Raw genomic sequence first — 16217 nt, forward strand, 5'->3', positions numbered from 1 at the left:
TGCTTGGCTGCTCCTTGTACTGTTTGTGCTGCACAGGGTTGAGCGGGGTCGGAGGGATGTCGTGCCGGGAGAGGTTAGGGTTGTGACACGAGCGAAATTCGGACATGATTCCCAGTTTCCTGTGCGGCGCTTCCCTCTTTCCCAACCAACTGACCTTATACTGTACTTTTTCGAGCTCCGACCTCCACCAAGAATACATACGTATCAAAGGAGTATTACACTCTGTCCTGCAGTGGAGTTTTCCAGCGCCCGAATACATATACCATACAGCTTGTCGGACGGCGTCAACACGTAGCCACGCTACAGCTTTTCCCGCTCATTTGTGGGCGGTAACCTGGGAGGGTCTCGCGAGGGTTGTTTTCCCAGGAAAGTGTTGGCTCTTATGGTGGCTGCTCGAGGCAGCGGATGGTGTTAGCACGAGAGACGCAGCTGGACTCCGACGCATTTAGGACGAACGACATGCACTCGGATTTTAGGGCCAATGAAGGGGGCTCAAAAGAGGAAGTTATGCAGGATGACACCAGCTTCGGCACATCTCGACCACCGACGGAACTATACCCGCAACGTTCGACTCCCGGGGTCTCCTCGCCTTTCGAGAGGGGTAAGTGTGCCGCGCTGTGGTTGGGATGGAGTGGTTCCTGCAGACTAATCGTGTCGCCACTGTAGACCTCATGTTCTTGATCACCCGATTCTTGTCCGGCACCACGTTCCAAAGAACCTACAACACCCTATGTGAAGAGCTGGGAGGGCGCTCGGGGGAAGTCAAAGAGGAAAGCGTATTGCCGATGCGCGTGGACTGGATGGGACAGCGACATCCGCTGACATACGCGCAGCTGACAGAGGAAAACCCGCATGTGCTACCCGATCATCTGCCACGGCTGTTCGAGAAGGTTTCGGAAGCTGCCAGCTCAAACGAGTCTTCATTGATGCCCTCACTTATGAGCTCGAAAGCGGCGCTGGCGATGAATCTAGGCTTGGGAGCGACTGCAGCGAAGCCTTTTTCGAGGAGAGCGATTGCGTCGCAGTGGCGAACGCGGCCAATCTATGCGACTCGCGCCCATGAGAATGCACAGCGGACCACTTTGCGCTTCGACACGCCGTTGTCAATATACTACAAACGCTTTGAGAGGTTGCTTACCACCAGAGGCCATCATTGTGCCATATTCAACGGCATTTTCGACAAGACCGGCTCAGTTTACATAACGGGTGGAGACGACAGTCTTGTGAAAGTGTGGTGCGCGAAGACGGGGTATTTGATGCGCACTCTTCGCGGACATTGCACCTTCATGGACACGAACGCTGTTCTGGAGCATCATGTCATCTTGGATGTCGCACTCAATGATGATAATACCCTTCTGGCAACTGCCTCGTCGGACGAAACTGTGCAGATATGGGATACCCAGTCCTGGCACCCTCTTATCACACTGAAAATCGGAAAGGAAATCACAAAAATCGCGTTTTCCCCTGCGCCTCTGGAGGAGTGTAAATGCTTCTTGGTGGGAGCGAAGGACGGCAAAGTGCGGGTGTACAGATGGCTCCCAGCAGAGAAAAACTTCGAGCTAAAGGTAAAACATTGCCTGTGCGCCCAAGCGCGTTTGACAGGCAGCTTAAATAACTCCCTTTCAATTAGCCCTTGATATTGAACACTCAAGACAAGCGCACCGACAGCGTGCGGACCGTTGTCTTTGATCGCATCGGAAGCCGATTTGCCGTTGGGGGAACCGACGGGTTTATCCACATCTACCGCATCCTACCGAAGATAACAGAGAAGCCACTGCAAAATCGGAAGGCCCCTCCGCATATTGACAACGGGTCCGCCAGCGAATCGAAGATAACCGAGAAGCCACAGCAAAATCGGAAAAACGCTCCGCACATCGACAACGGCTCCGCCAGCGATCCGGAATTCTGTGTCTACAAAGGAAAACTAGATGCCACCTCCATCAACTCCGAGGAGAAGCCGAAGCGATTTGGCGATATTGGCGTGAAAGAATTGAGGTTTAGTCATAGTGGAGATCGGTTCGCTTCTGGATGCATGGATGGGACGATAGCCATCTACAATTACTGTGACACCACTTTCAAATGGGAGGCAATCAAATGTAAGACTGATATTGAGGAACTTGAAGCCTTGGGTAGCAGTACTGACAGAAATTTCTCTTTAGTACGAGCAATTGTAGACACTCCGACAGGCGCGAGTACAGAAAGCAACACTTCGACTGGACAGACCGCTGATCAACCTACGGCCGTGCCGAGTACAGATGCGCCCCAACCATTGAACGGCATCGGGTTACCGTTTCTTGGCTTAGGAAGCCACCCAGCTCCAGACACACCACATTTGGATGGCACTCCGGAAGTGGGCCAGGTTGTCAATGGTGCTACTGAAGTTGTTCCCCCCGCGCCTATTGATTCACCACCAGGCAGTGTTGCCGCCGTTGTACCACCAACGGCAGTGGGCGAGCCCGAAGTCTCCGCAGAGGAGGTGGCTGGTATCACAGCTTTGTGCTGGTCTCTCGATGACCGCAAGGTGATAACGGTTACCTCCGACTACCATCTTCGGGTATGATGATTGGACCTCCATCACTTGAAACCGATGATGATGAGGGTGACTGAATTCCAGGTCACTTTGCAGGTCTGGGATTCTCAAAATGGGGATCTTCTTCACGTACTGCAAGCCCACACCTCGGCTGTTTACAACCTGGATCCACATCCTCTGGATCCTGATATAGTGTTGTCTGCGTCTTACGACGGAAAGCTTATCATATGGGATATCAGTCGCGGCACAGAATTGAGGCGTGAGTCAGTTGTGTTCTTATATTGATGTCCACTGTCAAAGTTGATTGTCGCTCATCACCTCTGTCGCATCATCAGGTTTCGAGCACGAGCGTCCTCTCCTCGATGCTTCGTTCTCTCCCGAAGGCAACCTCATTGGAGCCGCTGACATGGCTGGCCTGACGCACTTCTTTGGAACGGGCTTGGATCCGACCAAGTTCACTGATTACTATGAGCAGTTTTATCCTTGCGACTTCACGGCGGTCGGATATCAGGACGGAATATTGCAGGATTTGCACAACAGCACTCTGCCGCATTTGGTGCCGATGGAGTATCTCGTTGATGCACGGCAGAGTCCATACCGCATCGACTATCCAGTGCTGAAGCAGGATTTTGCGCTAGATCGGAGCCTACCTATCGACACGCCACCGCTGGTACACGATCGCAAAGTCAGAATGTTCATCCTGGATACCAGAGTAGGACAGACTTCAACCGAGCAGCCGTTTGTGTGGTAAGGGCTTTTGAAATCTTACATGTGCGCACTGATCATGGCTGACATCGAGGGTGTCTTCAGGTCACAACAAGAGGACAAGAAGCGGCGGAAAGCACGTCCGATCAATACGGCACCCACTGAAGCTGACAGGGAGGAGATGGAGGCACTGACGTCCGCGGAGCCGATTGTTCCCTTGCCAGAATCTAGCGGGGAGGAGTTTGCGGGGGGAGAGGAGTCCAGTGAAGGCGACGAGTCGGATTCCGAAGGATTCGGTTGGTTGACGCCCGAAAGGGAAAACGACGATGAATTCATCGATGATTCCGACGATCACGGGCAAGGGGGTAGCAGTTCACGACCGCGCAGGGCAAACGGCTCGAAACTGAATCTTCGGTCAAAGAGGAAGGGAAGAAAGAGGTCACGGCGGGATGGAAGGGGGCCGCCCCGGAAGCGGAAACGGCTGGACGATGACGACAATGAGGATGAGTTTGACGATGATGAGGGCCCCACGCGCTCCAGCCGGCGCAAAGTCAAGCGGAAATCTTTCAAAGAGTATGTCAGCGGAGGAGATGATGACGACGAGTTTGCGACCGACGAGGACGACTTGGTTGTCACAGACCGCAAAGGAAAGGCCGCTGCTACATCCTCATCCCAGCGGAAGAGCAAGAAAACCAAAATGGACGTCGTCGAAGAATATCCGGCTGGCATCGTGAAGCCATGTGCTTGGGTCTCCACGACTGATTCGAAGCGCTCGCCGTATTTACCGCAGATCGGCGACTTTGTTGCCTACGTCAAACAAGGTCACATCGATTTCGTGAAACAAGCGGTCGACGAGGGATACAAAGTTGACTGCCCTCCAGGCGAGCACCGTGGCGAAGTCGTCTATGGAGTGGTCGACAAGCTGTATTTCTCTCCCGGCGAGCCGGTCAAATGCACATTGTCCCTGCACGTTCACGACGAGGAGGTCCGAAGCTTTGGACCCGTACCCGACCGCAGGAGATTGACACCGGTGGCGAAGGGCGGTCGAAAGGACATCCTGAAAGTACAGTTCTGGGATCTGGACGGCATTACAGATTTCATCCTCCTCTTCGAACACTACCGGGATGCCGTCCTTGAGGATTGGGAAGAGGGCGCTGCAGTGATTGTCGACTACCCGGACAAGCCATACGATGGGCGGATACAGGCCATTTACCCCCGGGAATCGCCGTGGAACAAGTACCTCATCCGGTGGGATGAGGGTGGTGAACCACTCGCTGTTTGTCCGTGGGAGCTTCGAAAGCTCGATGCGGAGTTGGAGGATGTGCCACCGGAGCGTTTGAGCGGGGACGGTAAGGCTGTTCCCAAACGTACAACAAGTAGAAGACGATATGCTGACAGATATGTTTGTATAACAGACATGCAAAGAGTGTGTGACATCATCGACAACTGGAAGTCTAGGGATGGCATGGAATTCTTCTTGAACGAAGTAGATTATGAGACGTACCCGTCGTATCTTACCATGATAGCGTATCCGATGTTTGTGGATCTTATCCGTGATCGGATACGCGGAGGATTTTATCGACGCCTGGAGGTATGCGATTGCTTTCGGTTTTGCTGGAGACCAGAGAGAAGGATGTTCTTGACGACCTGATTTTGCAGTCGGTTGCATGGGATGTGGATATCATGATGCAGAATGCGATGACCTTCAACGCCGATGGATCTGAGCTATACATGTTCGCCGCTTCGCAGTTCCCAGTTCTCCGTGACCAAATAATGGGTATGTAGCCTGTCTCTATTCAACAACGTTATGTTTGTGTCCAACCCGCCCCCCAAATGTTTACCTAATGCTTACCCGGACATTGCAGATGGCATGAGGTTGGGAAATGAGAGACGCTGGTCTCATACGGGGCTGCACCCCTCACTACCGCTCAAAAAGCCAACATTGAAGTTGAAGTTTACATCCAAGTCAAAGGGGAAAGCGCCCGCGACGATATCAGACGCGGATGGCGATGGATCAGAGATTGATTTGAGCGATACGGGCTCCGATGTGGTCGTTTCGGCAACAGGAGTGACCAGCGGGGCTTCATCCGCCAGCCGGAAAACAGGCAAACGCAATCGGGTCGTTGACGATGAGGACGAAGACGAGTACGTCGCCGACGCTGTGGATGTGATGACGGAAAGCTCTGATGGGAACATCAACGTTGAAGATCCTCTCGACCTGGACGGCGATAGCCCTATCGATGTCGTCAGTTCCCAACCTGTTGCACAGGTCTCACCGAAAAAGAGACGACGCATCGTCAACGATGACAGTGACGAATTCGATGACGACGGGGAAGGTGACGAGGCGCATGTGCATCAGCGTCCCTCCAGACGGGGCAAGAGACGCGGGAGCTCGTCGGACGGTCACATCACGCAACTCCCGTCTCCACCGCCCCAGAACAGCGTCGAGCTTTCCCCGAAGAGAAAGTCGCGACGAATACGGAAAACGCGAGCGCGAGGCTCCGACAGCGACGCGGAGTATCATGGATGATGATCGTCTACTCACCCGCATGATCTCGCGCCGCCTTGAATCTTGGAACATTGAGAGGGAGACGCAGTGTAGATAGTTTTTGGAGGAAGGGCTTCCGACCCATTTTTTATAGGCTGCTACGAAGGGTGGTGATACGCTGCATGTAGAATACTGTACATTGAGTAATTTCGTAGTGGATGGCAACCCGAGGAGGCTGAGGGTTTGTATATGTATTCTGGAGAGAGCAGTGCAGACTGAATTCAAAGGAATACAGCGATGAGAGAGAAACGTGCGAGACGCGCCGCGAGCGCCGTGGCGGGACGACGACCACAAAACAATGGAATTAGAGTACTGACCAGTAGGGCGACTCGAGTAAGGTGTGGTTCCTGCGGATTGGTGGTATGAAACACCAACGAAGCAAGAGAACGGAGCTCAACGTCGTTGAGGACCTTCGGCGCCCAAGTGATCAGGATATGCTTTTTCATGGCCGCCTTGGCCTGCGTTATTTGAGTCCCCACCTCGACCGCCTTGTGCACTGCGGGTTGTTTTGCCTGCTCCTTCTTGAACCACTCTAAAATTTACTACATATTCATACATGACAGCCCCTCCCCAGGACAACAAGCTTCACCCTCCCGTCGTCGAGGCTGCAGCCTGCTCAAGATCAAACATCTGCTCGAACCGCCGTGCCAGTACATCTGGGTTCATGCGCGTCGGGCGTGAGGCATCCTGTGACACGATCTGGATCTTTCTCCGACGATCCTCGATGTACAGGTCATCCAGTGCTTTGTAGAGTATACCCCGTTGCTGTAAATATGTGAATGGAATGTAAGTGTGGTGTTGGCAAATACTGAAGAACATTGATCATCGGTGTGCATACCTTCCCCATATAAACATCATATCCAGCCCTCTCCGACCGCTGCTGAGTCTTCGCAAGCAGGTAATCCAGCCGTGCCTGCTGGGCCGTATCCACGTTCATCTTCTCCTCACTCGCCCCAACCGCATCATCCCACGCATCACTTGTCTTCACTTTCACATCGCATCTCACGACCGGATTATGCCTATGATTTGCGGTATTCTCGAAATGGTCATACCGCCGTTGCAGCGGTCGAGCTAATGGCGCAGAGGGAATCTCGAAATCGGGTGCGCTGTTGGCTGCTTTTTCTTGCTGGGATTCAGCGATGTAGAGGGCGCGGAGGTTTTCTTTTTCGCGGGTTCGTTTGAGGAGGAGGCGTTTAACTTCTGTTCGGGCGCGGCGGGTCGCTGTTTCTAGGAGGGTCTGGGGGTTGAAAGAGGTTTGGATGAGTTTGCCTGGAGTTTGTAATAGTTGACACGCGGCGATGAGAGCAAACCTCAGCTAATGCTTCTTGGCCTCTGAGCACGTCTAGCTTTATTCGATCTAATGCTGTGGAGTAGAGACTTTTGTTGTGTGCTTTCTGTAGATGTCCCGACGTTTAGCTACGATGATGGACGTGAGCGGAGCAAATACGGGACTGCCCACCTCATCTGCAGCAACCAGCTCAGCCGTCCTGTGGGCCTGACCCAGCAGCTGTTTTTGTTTATCCTGTACATTCTTGAGTTGATTTATCTTCTGCCGTCTGCTTGCTGTCCAGTCTTTCTGAACATGCGTCGCAGATCAGCAGATGGTCTTCTTCACGCAGCGAATGGCCAACCCACCTCTAATAGGTTAAGCACATGCCCAAGCTCCGATTCAGCAACGGTTTGGTATAGTTTCCGATGCTCAGATGCTAATATTCGTTCCTGCTCTCGGACCTGAGACGAAGGGTGAGCAATTGGACAAGAATAGAACTGCTGCAAGCACTTTGAGTCATACATACATACCTGCTGCAAGCGGGCGAGTTTTTGTTTCCTGTTTTCGTCGTGTTTGAGGCGAGCTTCTTCTCCTGGACTTAGACGGATGTAGTTGCCTGGGGACATAGTTTTCGGACGGCCGTTTTTTCGCGTACTGTAGTAGTCTGTAACCAGCTGGGGCAGGTTACGAAAAGCGGACATATTCGCGCATTACGAGGCATTGCGACTCCGATTGCGACTCATATCCTATGGGGTGTGCACGAAGGCCGAACACAGGCCGAACAGGGAAAAAATGCTGACGTCCATTCGCCGCCATGTTACTCGAGTAACAGCCGGACACCGCTTCCCTATCGAAACCCCGCGCAGAAAGTCCGTACCGCAGCGTTGTCATGCAACAGCCATTATCCCAAAGGTAGGCTTTACACTTCCCGTTCACATTTGAAAACTTCCCGACTAACGGCTTCACCCCACATAGGCAGCCACTTACCTATCCAGAGTGACTGATCCATGGCTGAACTTGGCGTTTGAGGAATGGCAAGTGTGGTGGATCGAATAATGCACAAACGGCGTAGGCGGAGGTTGGGAGCTTACGGCGAGCAGAACACTGTAGGCTCTTTCGAAACCCCGAGCTGCCCCCACATATACTGTATCTGTGGCGGAATACCAAGTGCGTTGTCGTTGGGAAGAATCAGGTGGGGAGCTGACAATCTAAGCATGGGTCAAACGGGGGGCTCGTGGAGGACGAGGACTGAACGTTTGTGACGCCTCACAGAACGCATGGAAAGAATGCAACTTGAGACGGATGCAGGAAGATGGAGTACCGTTGGTACGACGGCGGAGCGGCGGAGGCACTGTGTACCATGTAAGCAGAATGAAATCCTCTCGAATTCACAAATATCCCGGTGAGCTCTTAAACCTTCCACAGGACATCGGCAACACAAACTACACGATCATTATGCCGCGCGACGTCTTCGACCGCCGCACCAACGCCGAGCTTGTCACCCGCGCCTTGCTCCAGCTCGATATTCCCGCGTCGGTCAACGAACGGCATGATATTGTCGTGGACGGGAAGAAAGTGTCTGGGTCGGCGTACAAGCTTGTCAACACGAAGGCGTACCATCATGGAACTATGTTGATTGATTCGGATTTGAAGGCGTTGGGGACGTTTTTGAAACCGCCCCCGGTACGATGAGTACCTGAATGCTCTGTCTTCCACGTGGAAGCTGGAGCGTGGGAATCTGATGACCGTTTGTTCGCGTAGAAAAACTTGGTCGGGAAGGGTGTGGAGTCTGTTCGATCGAAGGTTACGCGGTTACGAGATCACTCGTATACGATTGACCACCTATCCTTTTGCGACGCCGTGGCAACCGAGTTTCTGAAGTATCACCAAGTGCAGGCGACACATGTGAGCGCATGCTAACCTGAGCGCGAGGAGGAGTGTGTATATGCTTATGCCCGTGTGCCGATGATTGCCTATCCAGCCCATAGAATTGACAGCAGACTACATGGCAAAGATTCCAAAAATCAAGGAGTACTACGATGAGATTCGGGTGCGACAATGCATTCGCGTTCCTCAGGGACTGCTGACCACTTTCTTAACATCCTTTGCCTCGATCAGACATGGGAATGGGTCAACGGGCAGACCCCAGATTTCGCGCATAGGCTAGAGCATTCTTTTCCTTGGGGCGATGCGGTATGTGTGAAACCTTTGATCTCATGGAAACACGCCGCAAAGCTCACGCAAAGCAACGCATAGGACATACACCTGAAAGTGCACCGCGGGATCATCACCGAAGCCTCTGTGAACCTAGGAGCCGACCACCACGCGGCAGTCGCCCTGCGATTATCCGAGAGTCTAGAAAGTAAGTTCATAATGGCATAAGCGCGAATAGGCTGCTGGGCTAATGGTGATTTTCGGCTCCAAAGATAAGCGATATGACGCGGATGGAGTGGACGAGGCTTTTGGGATATTTGATTTGGCTGAGCCTTCCAGTCGCGTGCTTGAGGAGCTTGCTGAGTTGAGGGAGTGGATTAAAAGGACGCTATAGGACGCCGGTGTGCAGGTTGTGGAACTCGAGTTGCCGATGTTAGATAGGCTCGAGGTGTAGATAGCGAGGGAGCTGCCCAACAGTAGAGCTGTGTGAAACATGATACACTACAGTCTGAGCGTTTCATTGTACATCAGTCAGAACGTGAAAAAGCTGCCGTGCCTTGGGAAAGGTGAAATGTGCTAGCGCCGTTGCATATCGTGGACAGCATTCCAACCAAATCATCTCAAGATTCTGTGGTCGTTTTCATCTGTAGTGCTTCCAGAATATGATTGAAAACGTCCGTCTGCCACCATGACAATGATGACAATGCAACAACACGAGGACCCACAAAACACTCTGCCATCATCGTCATGATCATCCATTCCTAAGCTTTGCCAGCCTCTCCGTAAGATTATCCTGCTCCTTATCCGCAGGCTCCGCCTTATTCGCCAACGTCCCCGTCGCGGCACCTGGCATCTCCATCTGGAGCTCCAACCCGTTTTCATCGGCCACCTGCTGCATCAAGTCCTCGACCTGGTCCTGTGGTGTTGACATGGCGGTTGTTTGTCCCATCGAGGACTCCATGTATTGTGTTTGCACGTCGAGGTCTTCGAATTGTTGCTCGAATTTGTCCATTACCATCGATATCTATATTGAGAAGCGAGATTGGGTTAGGCCAATGACTCTTTTACGCGATACGGAAAGTGGTGTCCCAGGGGCATCCCACAGTGCCTAGGAGAACCTCCTCCTTACCTGCTCAAGGTTCATGCTCGACATAGCCTTCTCCATCCCCTTAACCACCCCAGCCATCGACGTCGACACTTTCCGCATCGTCACCGCAGTCTGCACGCGCGCGGCGACTCCATCTATCCGGGAACCTAGCCGCAAGAGGTTGAGGGACTCATTCTTCTTCCGTATGGCGTTCGCGGCGTAGATTCGTGCCCCTTCCATATTTCCTTGCTGAATTGCCTGTGGGGCGTAGAAGGGATCCGTTAAAAACGTCGCTCCGGAAATTCGAGCATCGAAACCACCCACCTTCTTTAGCTTTGCTTTTTCAGCCGCCTCATCTTTGCTGGATTTCTTGGCTTGTCTCTGCAGCTGTTTTGCGGTGAACTTCAAATTGAAGAGGTGCTCTAAGAGTGGGAGGATAGAAGAACCCAGTCAGTCTCCGTCCTGGACCAACCCTGGGATTGAAACTGTCTGCAGTGTATGCCCTCCAACGGCTTCAAGCCTACTTACTGTCCATGCCGCTACTCATCTTGGCGTGCGACTTTCGTTCGTAATTCGCTAATAATATTGTTTGCGATGACACCTATACGACTGCTGGCGAACGGGGCTCTAAGCAGCTGGGCTTCGTAGGTCTTCTAAGCGTTGGAAGGTTTCCAAGATGGCTTTCAGTCTGCGATACTGTACGTGGGTAAGTGAAGGCGTGACGTAAAACGCAAGTCTGAGAAAGCAATCTGTCGGTTGCAAAGGCTTGGCGCAGCGTCGCATTTCGTGCCCATTTTGTCCCATTTTTCTCGTTGGATTTGGGAACTCAATCGTCAACTGGTTTGACCAATACAAGCCCGAACGAAGGTGCTACATACAGTATATATATACAGTATACAGGAGCCCCCAAAAACACCTCTTAATATGAGCTATGCGGCTGCATCGCTACGAACAGGGTGCCGTATGGCATACCTCCCCACCCTCCTTCGCCCCCACGTCCGCTCCGCAACCTCCTCCTCCCGCCCATCAAAACCCTTTCCCCGCCCGGGAGCAAGACCACCACCCGCAAGAGTCGTCCACAAATCCCAAAAGTCGTCTCAACCGCCCGCCGACAACCTCGGCAACTCATTTTTTGGCAACGCCGGACCGACCCTCGTTGACGGGAAACTATTGATATATACCGGCGCGTTGACGGATTACCTGAATACAGTCCGGAAAGCCACGATGGCGCTGCCGGCGTTGGGGTTGATTGTCACGCCGGTGTTGATGAATGCTAGCCTGGCGGTTCAGAATGGGATTGCGGTGGAGACTTTTGCGCCGCTTGGTGAGTCTGTTTCTCCATTGTCAAAACCGTGTATCTGTGCTTGTATTCATCACCCTTTTTTTTCCATCAGTGGGCGGGATCCTAGCCATCCCGTTCCTGGCCTCAACCTACGTCTCCCGCAACTACGTAACCCACCTCTACCAATCCCCTCTGCGGCCAACATCAAACCCCGAATCATCCCCCCAAACCCTCACATTCCAAACCGCCTCCATCTTCGGCAAGCCCATCCACACGACCGTCGCCGTCACCGACCTGCGATACAAACCCAAACACATCCGGCGGACATGGACGACCGTGCCTGACGCCAGTGGGAAGGGGAACAGCTTCTTTGTGGAGCCGAAGGTGTTTAGGGATGACCCGGTGTTGGAGCGGATATGGACGCAGGTGGTGAGGCAGACGGAGACGGTGGAGGCGTCATTTGGACATTGGCATACCGGAGTGGATGGGGATGTGTCGGATAGGGAGATGAAGATGGGTGCGGGTCCGACGAAGCGAGGCTAGCTTTGGGTAGTGACGGCGTAGGAGATAAGTGCCGGCCGGCCATGCGCTGGATCCAATAAAATGACAAGAGGATGCCAATTTCCTGATTCCACATAGAGCAGATGGGTGTTTGGCCATCAGTAGCCTGGCGTAGATGACATAGGATCTAGCGTTCTCCGAGGACGCCAGACGGGATCAACAGATTCACTACCGATGCCTCCTTCAATCAAAGTATTTGGCTCGCGGCTTTTGGTCTAAAAATCACCTATTCACACCAAAAAAAAAAAGTCACTCTAGCTATATAAGTCTAGCGTTCATCACTTCGCAACACTCTTCTTCTTCTTCCCCAGCATCTTCACATACTCATCAACCCCCTTCTCCAACCGCCTAAGCTTCCCGTCGCCGACAAGGAACACATCATGGGGCTCTACCACACTCTTCACAAAATGCTGGTCGTGCGAAACCACGATAAACGCGCCCGTGAACTCATTCAGCGCTTCCACAAGAGCGTTGGCGGTCAGGAAGTCAAGGTGATTGGTCGGCTCGTCGAAAATGAGGAGGTGCGGAGGGGAGAGGGATCTGTCGGGTACGAAAGTGCATGCGGCTAATGCCACTCTGACGAGCTGCCCACCGCTGAGTGACCGTAGGGGTGCGGTGGCTTGCGGACCTACGCCGTAGGAGCCGAGATGGCCGCGGATGTGCTGCATGAGGGGTTGAGAGATGGGCAGGTCGTGTGCGGCGGAGAGCGGATCGTCGAGGAGGAGGGATGCGGATTTTTCCTTGTACAGAGCAAAGAGAGCGTCGATGGGTGTTGCTTCTGGTGGGTGGTTGTTGCGCAGTTCCTCGACGTGGTGTTGAGAGAAGTAGGAGACTTTGGCGGTAGGATGGCGGGTAACGGAGCCCCGCGTGGGTGGAAGATCACCGACGAGGAGTTTGATTAGAGTTGACTTGCCGCCTCCGTTTCCACCGATGATGGCGATACGCGATGTCGGCTCGATGCTGAGGGTGCAATCGGACAATACGGGTGGCAAGGCCTTTCCGTAAGAAATTGTAGCCTTCTCCACCTGAATCAGCGGACCGGCCTGTCTCAAAGGAGCCGGGTCGCTGAACCGCCACTCATGGACCCAGTCGGGTGCTTGCTCGGCGAGTTTCTGGTATATGGAAACGTTCGAAACTCAAATGAATGCTTGAATGAAAGAGAAGACATGTCATGGTGTCCATACCGTAGCATATTCATCCCGAACACCTTCGTAATAACCTTGCCGGTCCTTCGAGATTCTGAACCGATGCCCTTTGTCGTTCACTTCTACCCCTACGCGCTCAATTTTCTTTGCCTTCGATGCCATCGCCGCCATTTTCTTGTCGTCGCCAGATTTTTTTGCTTGGGCCATCCCAACCTGGACGGATTTTGCTAAAGCAGTCTTTTTGCGTTCCTCTGCGTCAGCCCTCTTCACGGTGTTCAGGTACTTCTCTTCCGTATTTTGAAGGTAGTCCTCGAAATTTCCCACATGGTAGGAGAGGGTTTGGCGCCGAAAAATTATGATTTCGGTACAAACCGCATCGAGGAAGGCTCGGTCGTGCGAGACGGTCACCACCGTCACGTCCTCGAGAGATGCGACATAGGATTGGACCCAGAGGATGGCGGGCAGGTCCAAGTGATTCGTGGGTTCGTCCAACAGTAAAATATCTGGCTCGTACAGTAACCCGCAAGCGAGGGCCACCCGGATCTGCCACCCGCCGGAGAGCTGCCCCAAGGGACCTTCCTGCCACTCCGGCGGGAATCGAAGACCATTGAGAATCTTCCTCGCCTTGCCTTCTACGGCGCCGTCATCATGCAGCTCAAGCGTTGTGATGAAGTCTGCGAGGTACACGGATGCGTTCGTCTGATAGTCAAACAACTCCGCATCCTCATAAGGTGCATCGCCATCGTCCAGCTTTCTTCTCTTGGCGTCCTCAATCGCCTTCTCAGCCTTTTTGAGAGCTTCCCGGGCAGCCGCACCTCGCGCTCCACTCCTGTGAGTGGCAGTTTTATCTGCCTCTCTCAGCTCGTCTTCCAGCTGTTCGTATTTCAAACGTCGCATAGCTCTGACGAGTTGAGCTGGGTCGTGTGACTCCAGGGCTTGCTGAAGATCGCGAGCGTTCCGTCGAGCTCTCACGACTTCTTTGTTTGCGTCCATCACAATCTGAAGGACCGATTTGGGTTTTCCGTTGACCACTAAAGCGCCGTCGTCTTCGATCTGCTCGACGTATAATACTTTGAGGTTTGCAGGAATGCCAATCAAAGATTTGTCGGCGATGCAACGCAATAGGGTTGACTTTCCGACGCCGTTCTGGCCCACCAGCCCATAGTGAACACCCGAGAACAGCCTAAGCTCCGCGCCGACAAGAAGGGGGTGATCATCGACGGTTAGGTTGATCCCTTTGAGATGGAGGTCGTTCGAAAGCGTCTCGACCGTTTCTGTGTGGAATCGGGATACTTGCGAGGTGGCGACGATTTTAGGGGTCGAAGATATTGTAGCTTTGGACCGCTCTTTCTGGCGGGAGGAGGTCGTTTTCACCATGATCGGCGGTGTTCAAGCATCCGCCGTACCAGTCAATTTGCAAGTGGTGGATGTCTTCTGAAGGTGACTGACTGGGAAAGCTCAGACAGGGGAGCGACTTTATATAGACTGCAGCTGACAGCCGACGCTTCTAATAGCTTCACATTATTAGTATGCTGCATCCACCTGGGATTGGAGTGGGATGGACGAGGTGGACAAGCTGCTCATCCAAGATTCCACGCCCACCAAAATATAACTCTGCCGAAAGCACGTGAGCCACGTTCGATTATATGTACAGTATGTAAGGTATGGGGAGCGCCAAGCAGATTGCCCCAGATGACGCAGCAAGGACGAGCTGGTGTTCTCCGCATTCCGCGCACCCTTATCATCACACATTCTCCAATCCTACCCATCAACACAGTCTGCTCACCCTCATCCATCCTCATCGCATTAAGCGTCGCACCGTCTCGAATCTTATCGCCGCGTTCACATCGTCCACACCCAACAAACACCTGGGGTTCTGTTCCACATCCAACAACGATGAAGCTGCTCTCTACACTCACCCTCCTCTTTGGAGCCGTCGCTTCTATCGCCTCGGCCGCCTCTATCCCCAACTCACAGTACATTCTTCAACTCCAACAACCTTTGACCGACAACAACGCCCTCCTCGGTCCATCGGACGGCATTGAGAATTGTGGCGACGACTCCGACGTGTTCCACATCAAGTCTGTGGAGCTGACACCTAACCCCCCGAAGCGAGGACAGCCATTGAACATCCGTGTGCGGGGCACGTTGGACGAGGCGATTGATGCGGGAGCATACGCGGATGCTATCGTGAAATTGGGCATCATCAAGCTTGTGGACACAAGGTTGAACCTCTGTGACGAGACGGCAAAGATCGACCACCCTTGTCCTATTGAGAAGGGACCGGTTGATATTGAACACACCGTGGATATTCCTAATGAGATCCCTCCAGTATGTCTTGTGCATTCAATAAAGGCTCATTCCTCTCATATATGCTGACAGTGAATTCCTCTACTCCTCTCAGGGACGGTACACAATCCTGATTGATGCGACCAACTTTGATGATGCGCATCTCGCTTGCATCAAGGCCACATTCCAAGTATAAAACCGAAAATGATGTAGCTTAGGGTCATGTGGCCAAACAGCCCGGCCTTCCGTCTCCCGTCCGACGAGCGACCCGTGGACTTTCAATGAGGTCCTCGCGCTCAGACTTGGACTTTCTCTAGTAGGCTGTTACCCATTTGATGAGGCTTTCTAGCGTCGGTGTGCGGCGGCCTTGCATATGTACTTAATGGCATTGAACGGGGTGATTCGTTCGCATAGTTTCTTGCATCCCGAGCTTACATATGTGAGCGTAGGACATCGTTGACTCTCACTCAGACGTTGGTTGCCCTGCTGCATACCTTTGGAACAGGGGTATTACACATGGCGTGCAGAATATGAGTTTTTTGGACGTTCACGAATCAGCACGTTCTCGAGATGAGACCCGTGAGCTACCTTGGGTGGGAGACGTTATAATCGCAATACGCGTTTACCGTGACCCAGACCTCGTTTT

The 16217-nt window shown here is 53.0% G+C and overlaps 7 protein-coding genes across 7 annotated transcripts; 4 read left to right on the forward strand and 3 right to left on the reverse strand.

The window, feature by feature from the left end:
• The first annotated feature begins 131 nt into the window (after positions 1–131).
• On the forward strand, positions 132–5198 carry EV422DRAFT_405161 (uncharacterized protein). The gene is made up of 9 exons (XM_053066980.1): positions 132–601; positions 667–1565; positions 1631–2096; positions 2160–2554; positions 2627–2789; positions 2866–3277; positions 3341–4584; positions 4651–5012; positions 5101–5198. Exons 1-8 carry the CDS (start codon positions 406–408, stop codon positions 4884–4886), a joined length of 4011 nt encoding a protein of 1336 aa, XP_052926888.1. The 5' UTR covers positions 132–405; the 3' UTR covers positions 4887–5012; positions 5101–5198.
• A 1695-nt stretch (positions 5199–6893) lies between these two features.
• EV422DRAFT_404688 (uncharacterized protein) lies at positions 6894–7919 on the reverse strand. Its single transcript, XM_053066977.1, has 5 exons — positions 7584–7919; positions 7419–7514; positions 7243–7359; positions 7094–7173; positions 6894–7020 (listed from the first exon to the last, which is right to left on the reverse strand). The coding sequence occupies exons 1-4, from the start codon at positions 7752–7754 to the stop codon at positions 7141–7143; spliced, it is 417 nt and encodes a 138-aa protein (XP_052926889.1). The 5' UTR covers positions 7755–7919; the 3' UTR covers positions 6894–7020; positions 7094–7140.
• On the forward strand, positions 7683–9822 carry EV422DRAFT_404401 (putative lipoate-protein ligase A). The gene is made up of 10 exons (XM_053066976.1): positions 7683–7965; positions 8029–8087; positions 8164–8245; positions 8326–8415; positions 8479–8736; positions 8815–8958; positions 9035–9103; positions 9172–9246; positions 9310–9415; positions 9480–9822. The coding sequence occupies exons 1-10, from the start codon at positions 7846–7848 to the stop codon at positions 9599–9601; spliced, it is 1125 nt and encodes a 374-aa protein (XP_052926890.1). The 5' UTR covers positions 7683–7845; the 3' UTR covers positions 9602–9822.
• Position 9823: 1 nt separating this feature from the next.
• EV422DRAFT_404705 (Snf7 family) lies at positions 9824–11029 on the reverse strand. The gene is made up of 4 exons (XM_053066978.1): positions 10823–11029; positions 10619–10716; positions 10337–10552; positions 9824–10231 (listed from the first exon to the last, which is right to left on the reverse strand). The coding sequence occupies exons 1-4, from the start codon at positions 10839–10841 to the stop codon at positions 9959–9961; spliced, it is 606 nt and encodes a 201-aa protein (XP_052926891.1). The 5' UTR covers positions 10842–11029; the 3' UTR covers positions 9824–9958.
• Positions 11030–11218: 189 nt separating this feature from the next.
• EV422DRAFT_505388 (uncharacterized protein) lies at positions 11219–12119 on the forward strand (the record flags this gene model as incomplete). Its single annotated transcript, XM_053068486.1, has 2 exons — positions 11219–11618; positions 11689–12119. 2 exons carry the CDS (start codon positions 11219–11221, stop codon positions 12117–12119), a joined length of 831 nt encoding a protein of 276 aa, XP_052926892.1.
• A 148-nt stretch (positions 12120–12267) lies between these two features.
• EV422DRAFT_405103 (P-loop containing nucleoside triphosphate hydrolase protein) lies at positions 12268–14914 on the reverse strand. Its single transcript, XM_053066979.1, has 2 exons — positions 13322–14914; positions 12268–13249 (listed from the first exon to the last, which is right to left on the reverse strand). The coding sequence occupies exons 1-2, from the start codon at positions 14657–14659 to the stop codon at positions 12416–12418; spliced, it is 2172 nt and encodes a 723-aa protein (XP_052926893.1). The 5' UTR covers positions 14660–14914; the 3' UTR covers positions 12268–12415.
• Positions 14915–14978: 64 nt separating this feature from the next.
• EV422DRAFT_524587 (ML domain-containing protein) lies at positions 14979–16201 on the forward strand. The gene is made up of 2 exons (XM_053069993.1): positions 14979–15613; positions 15687–16201. The coding sequence occupies exons 1-2, from the start codon at positions 15179–15181 to the stop codon at positions 15765–15767; spliced, it is 516 nt and encodes a 171-aa protein (XP_052926894.1). The 5' UTR covers positions 14979–15178; the 3' UTR covers positions 15768–16201.
• The last annotated feature ends 16 nt before the right edge of the window (positions 16202–16217 follow it).

The sequence above is a fragment of the Fimicolochytrium jonesii genome, assembly GCF_025526975.1.
Source record: "Fimicolochytrium jonesii strain JEL569 chromosome Unknown EV422scaffold_7, whole genome shotgun sequence".
Classification (NCBI taxonomy): domain Eukaryota; kingdom Fungi; phylum Chytridiomycota; class Chytridiomycetes; order Spizellomycetales; family Powellomycetaceae; genus Fimicolochytrium; species Fimicolochytrium jonesii.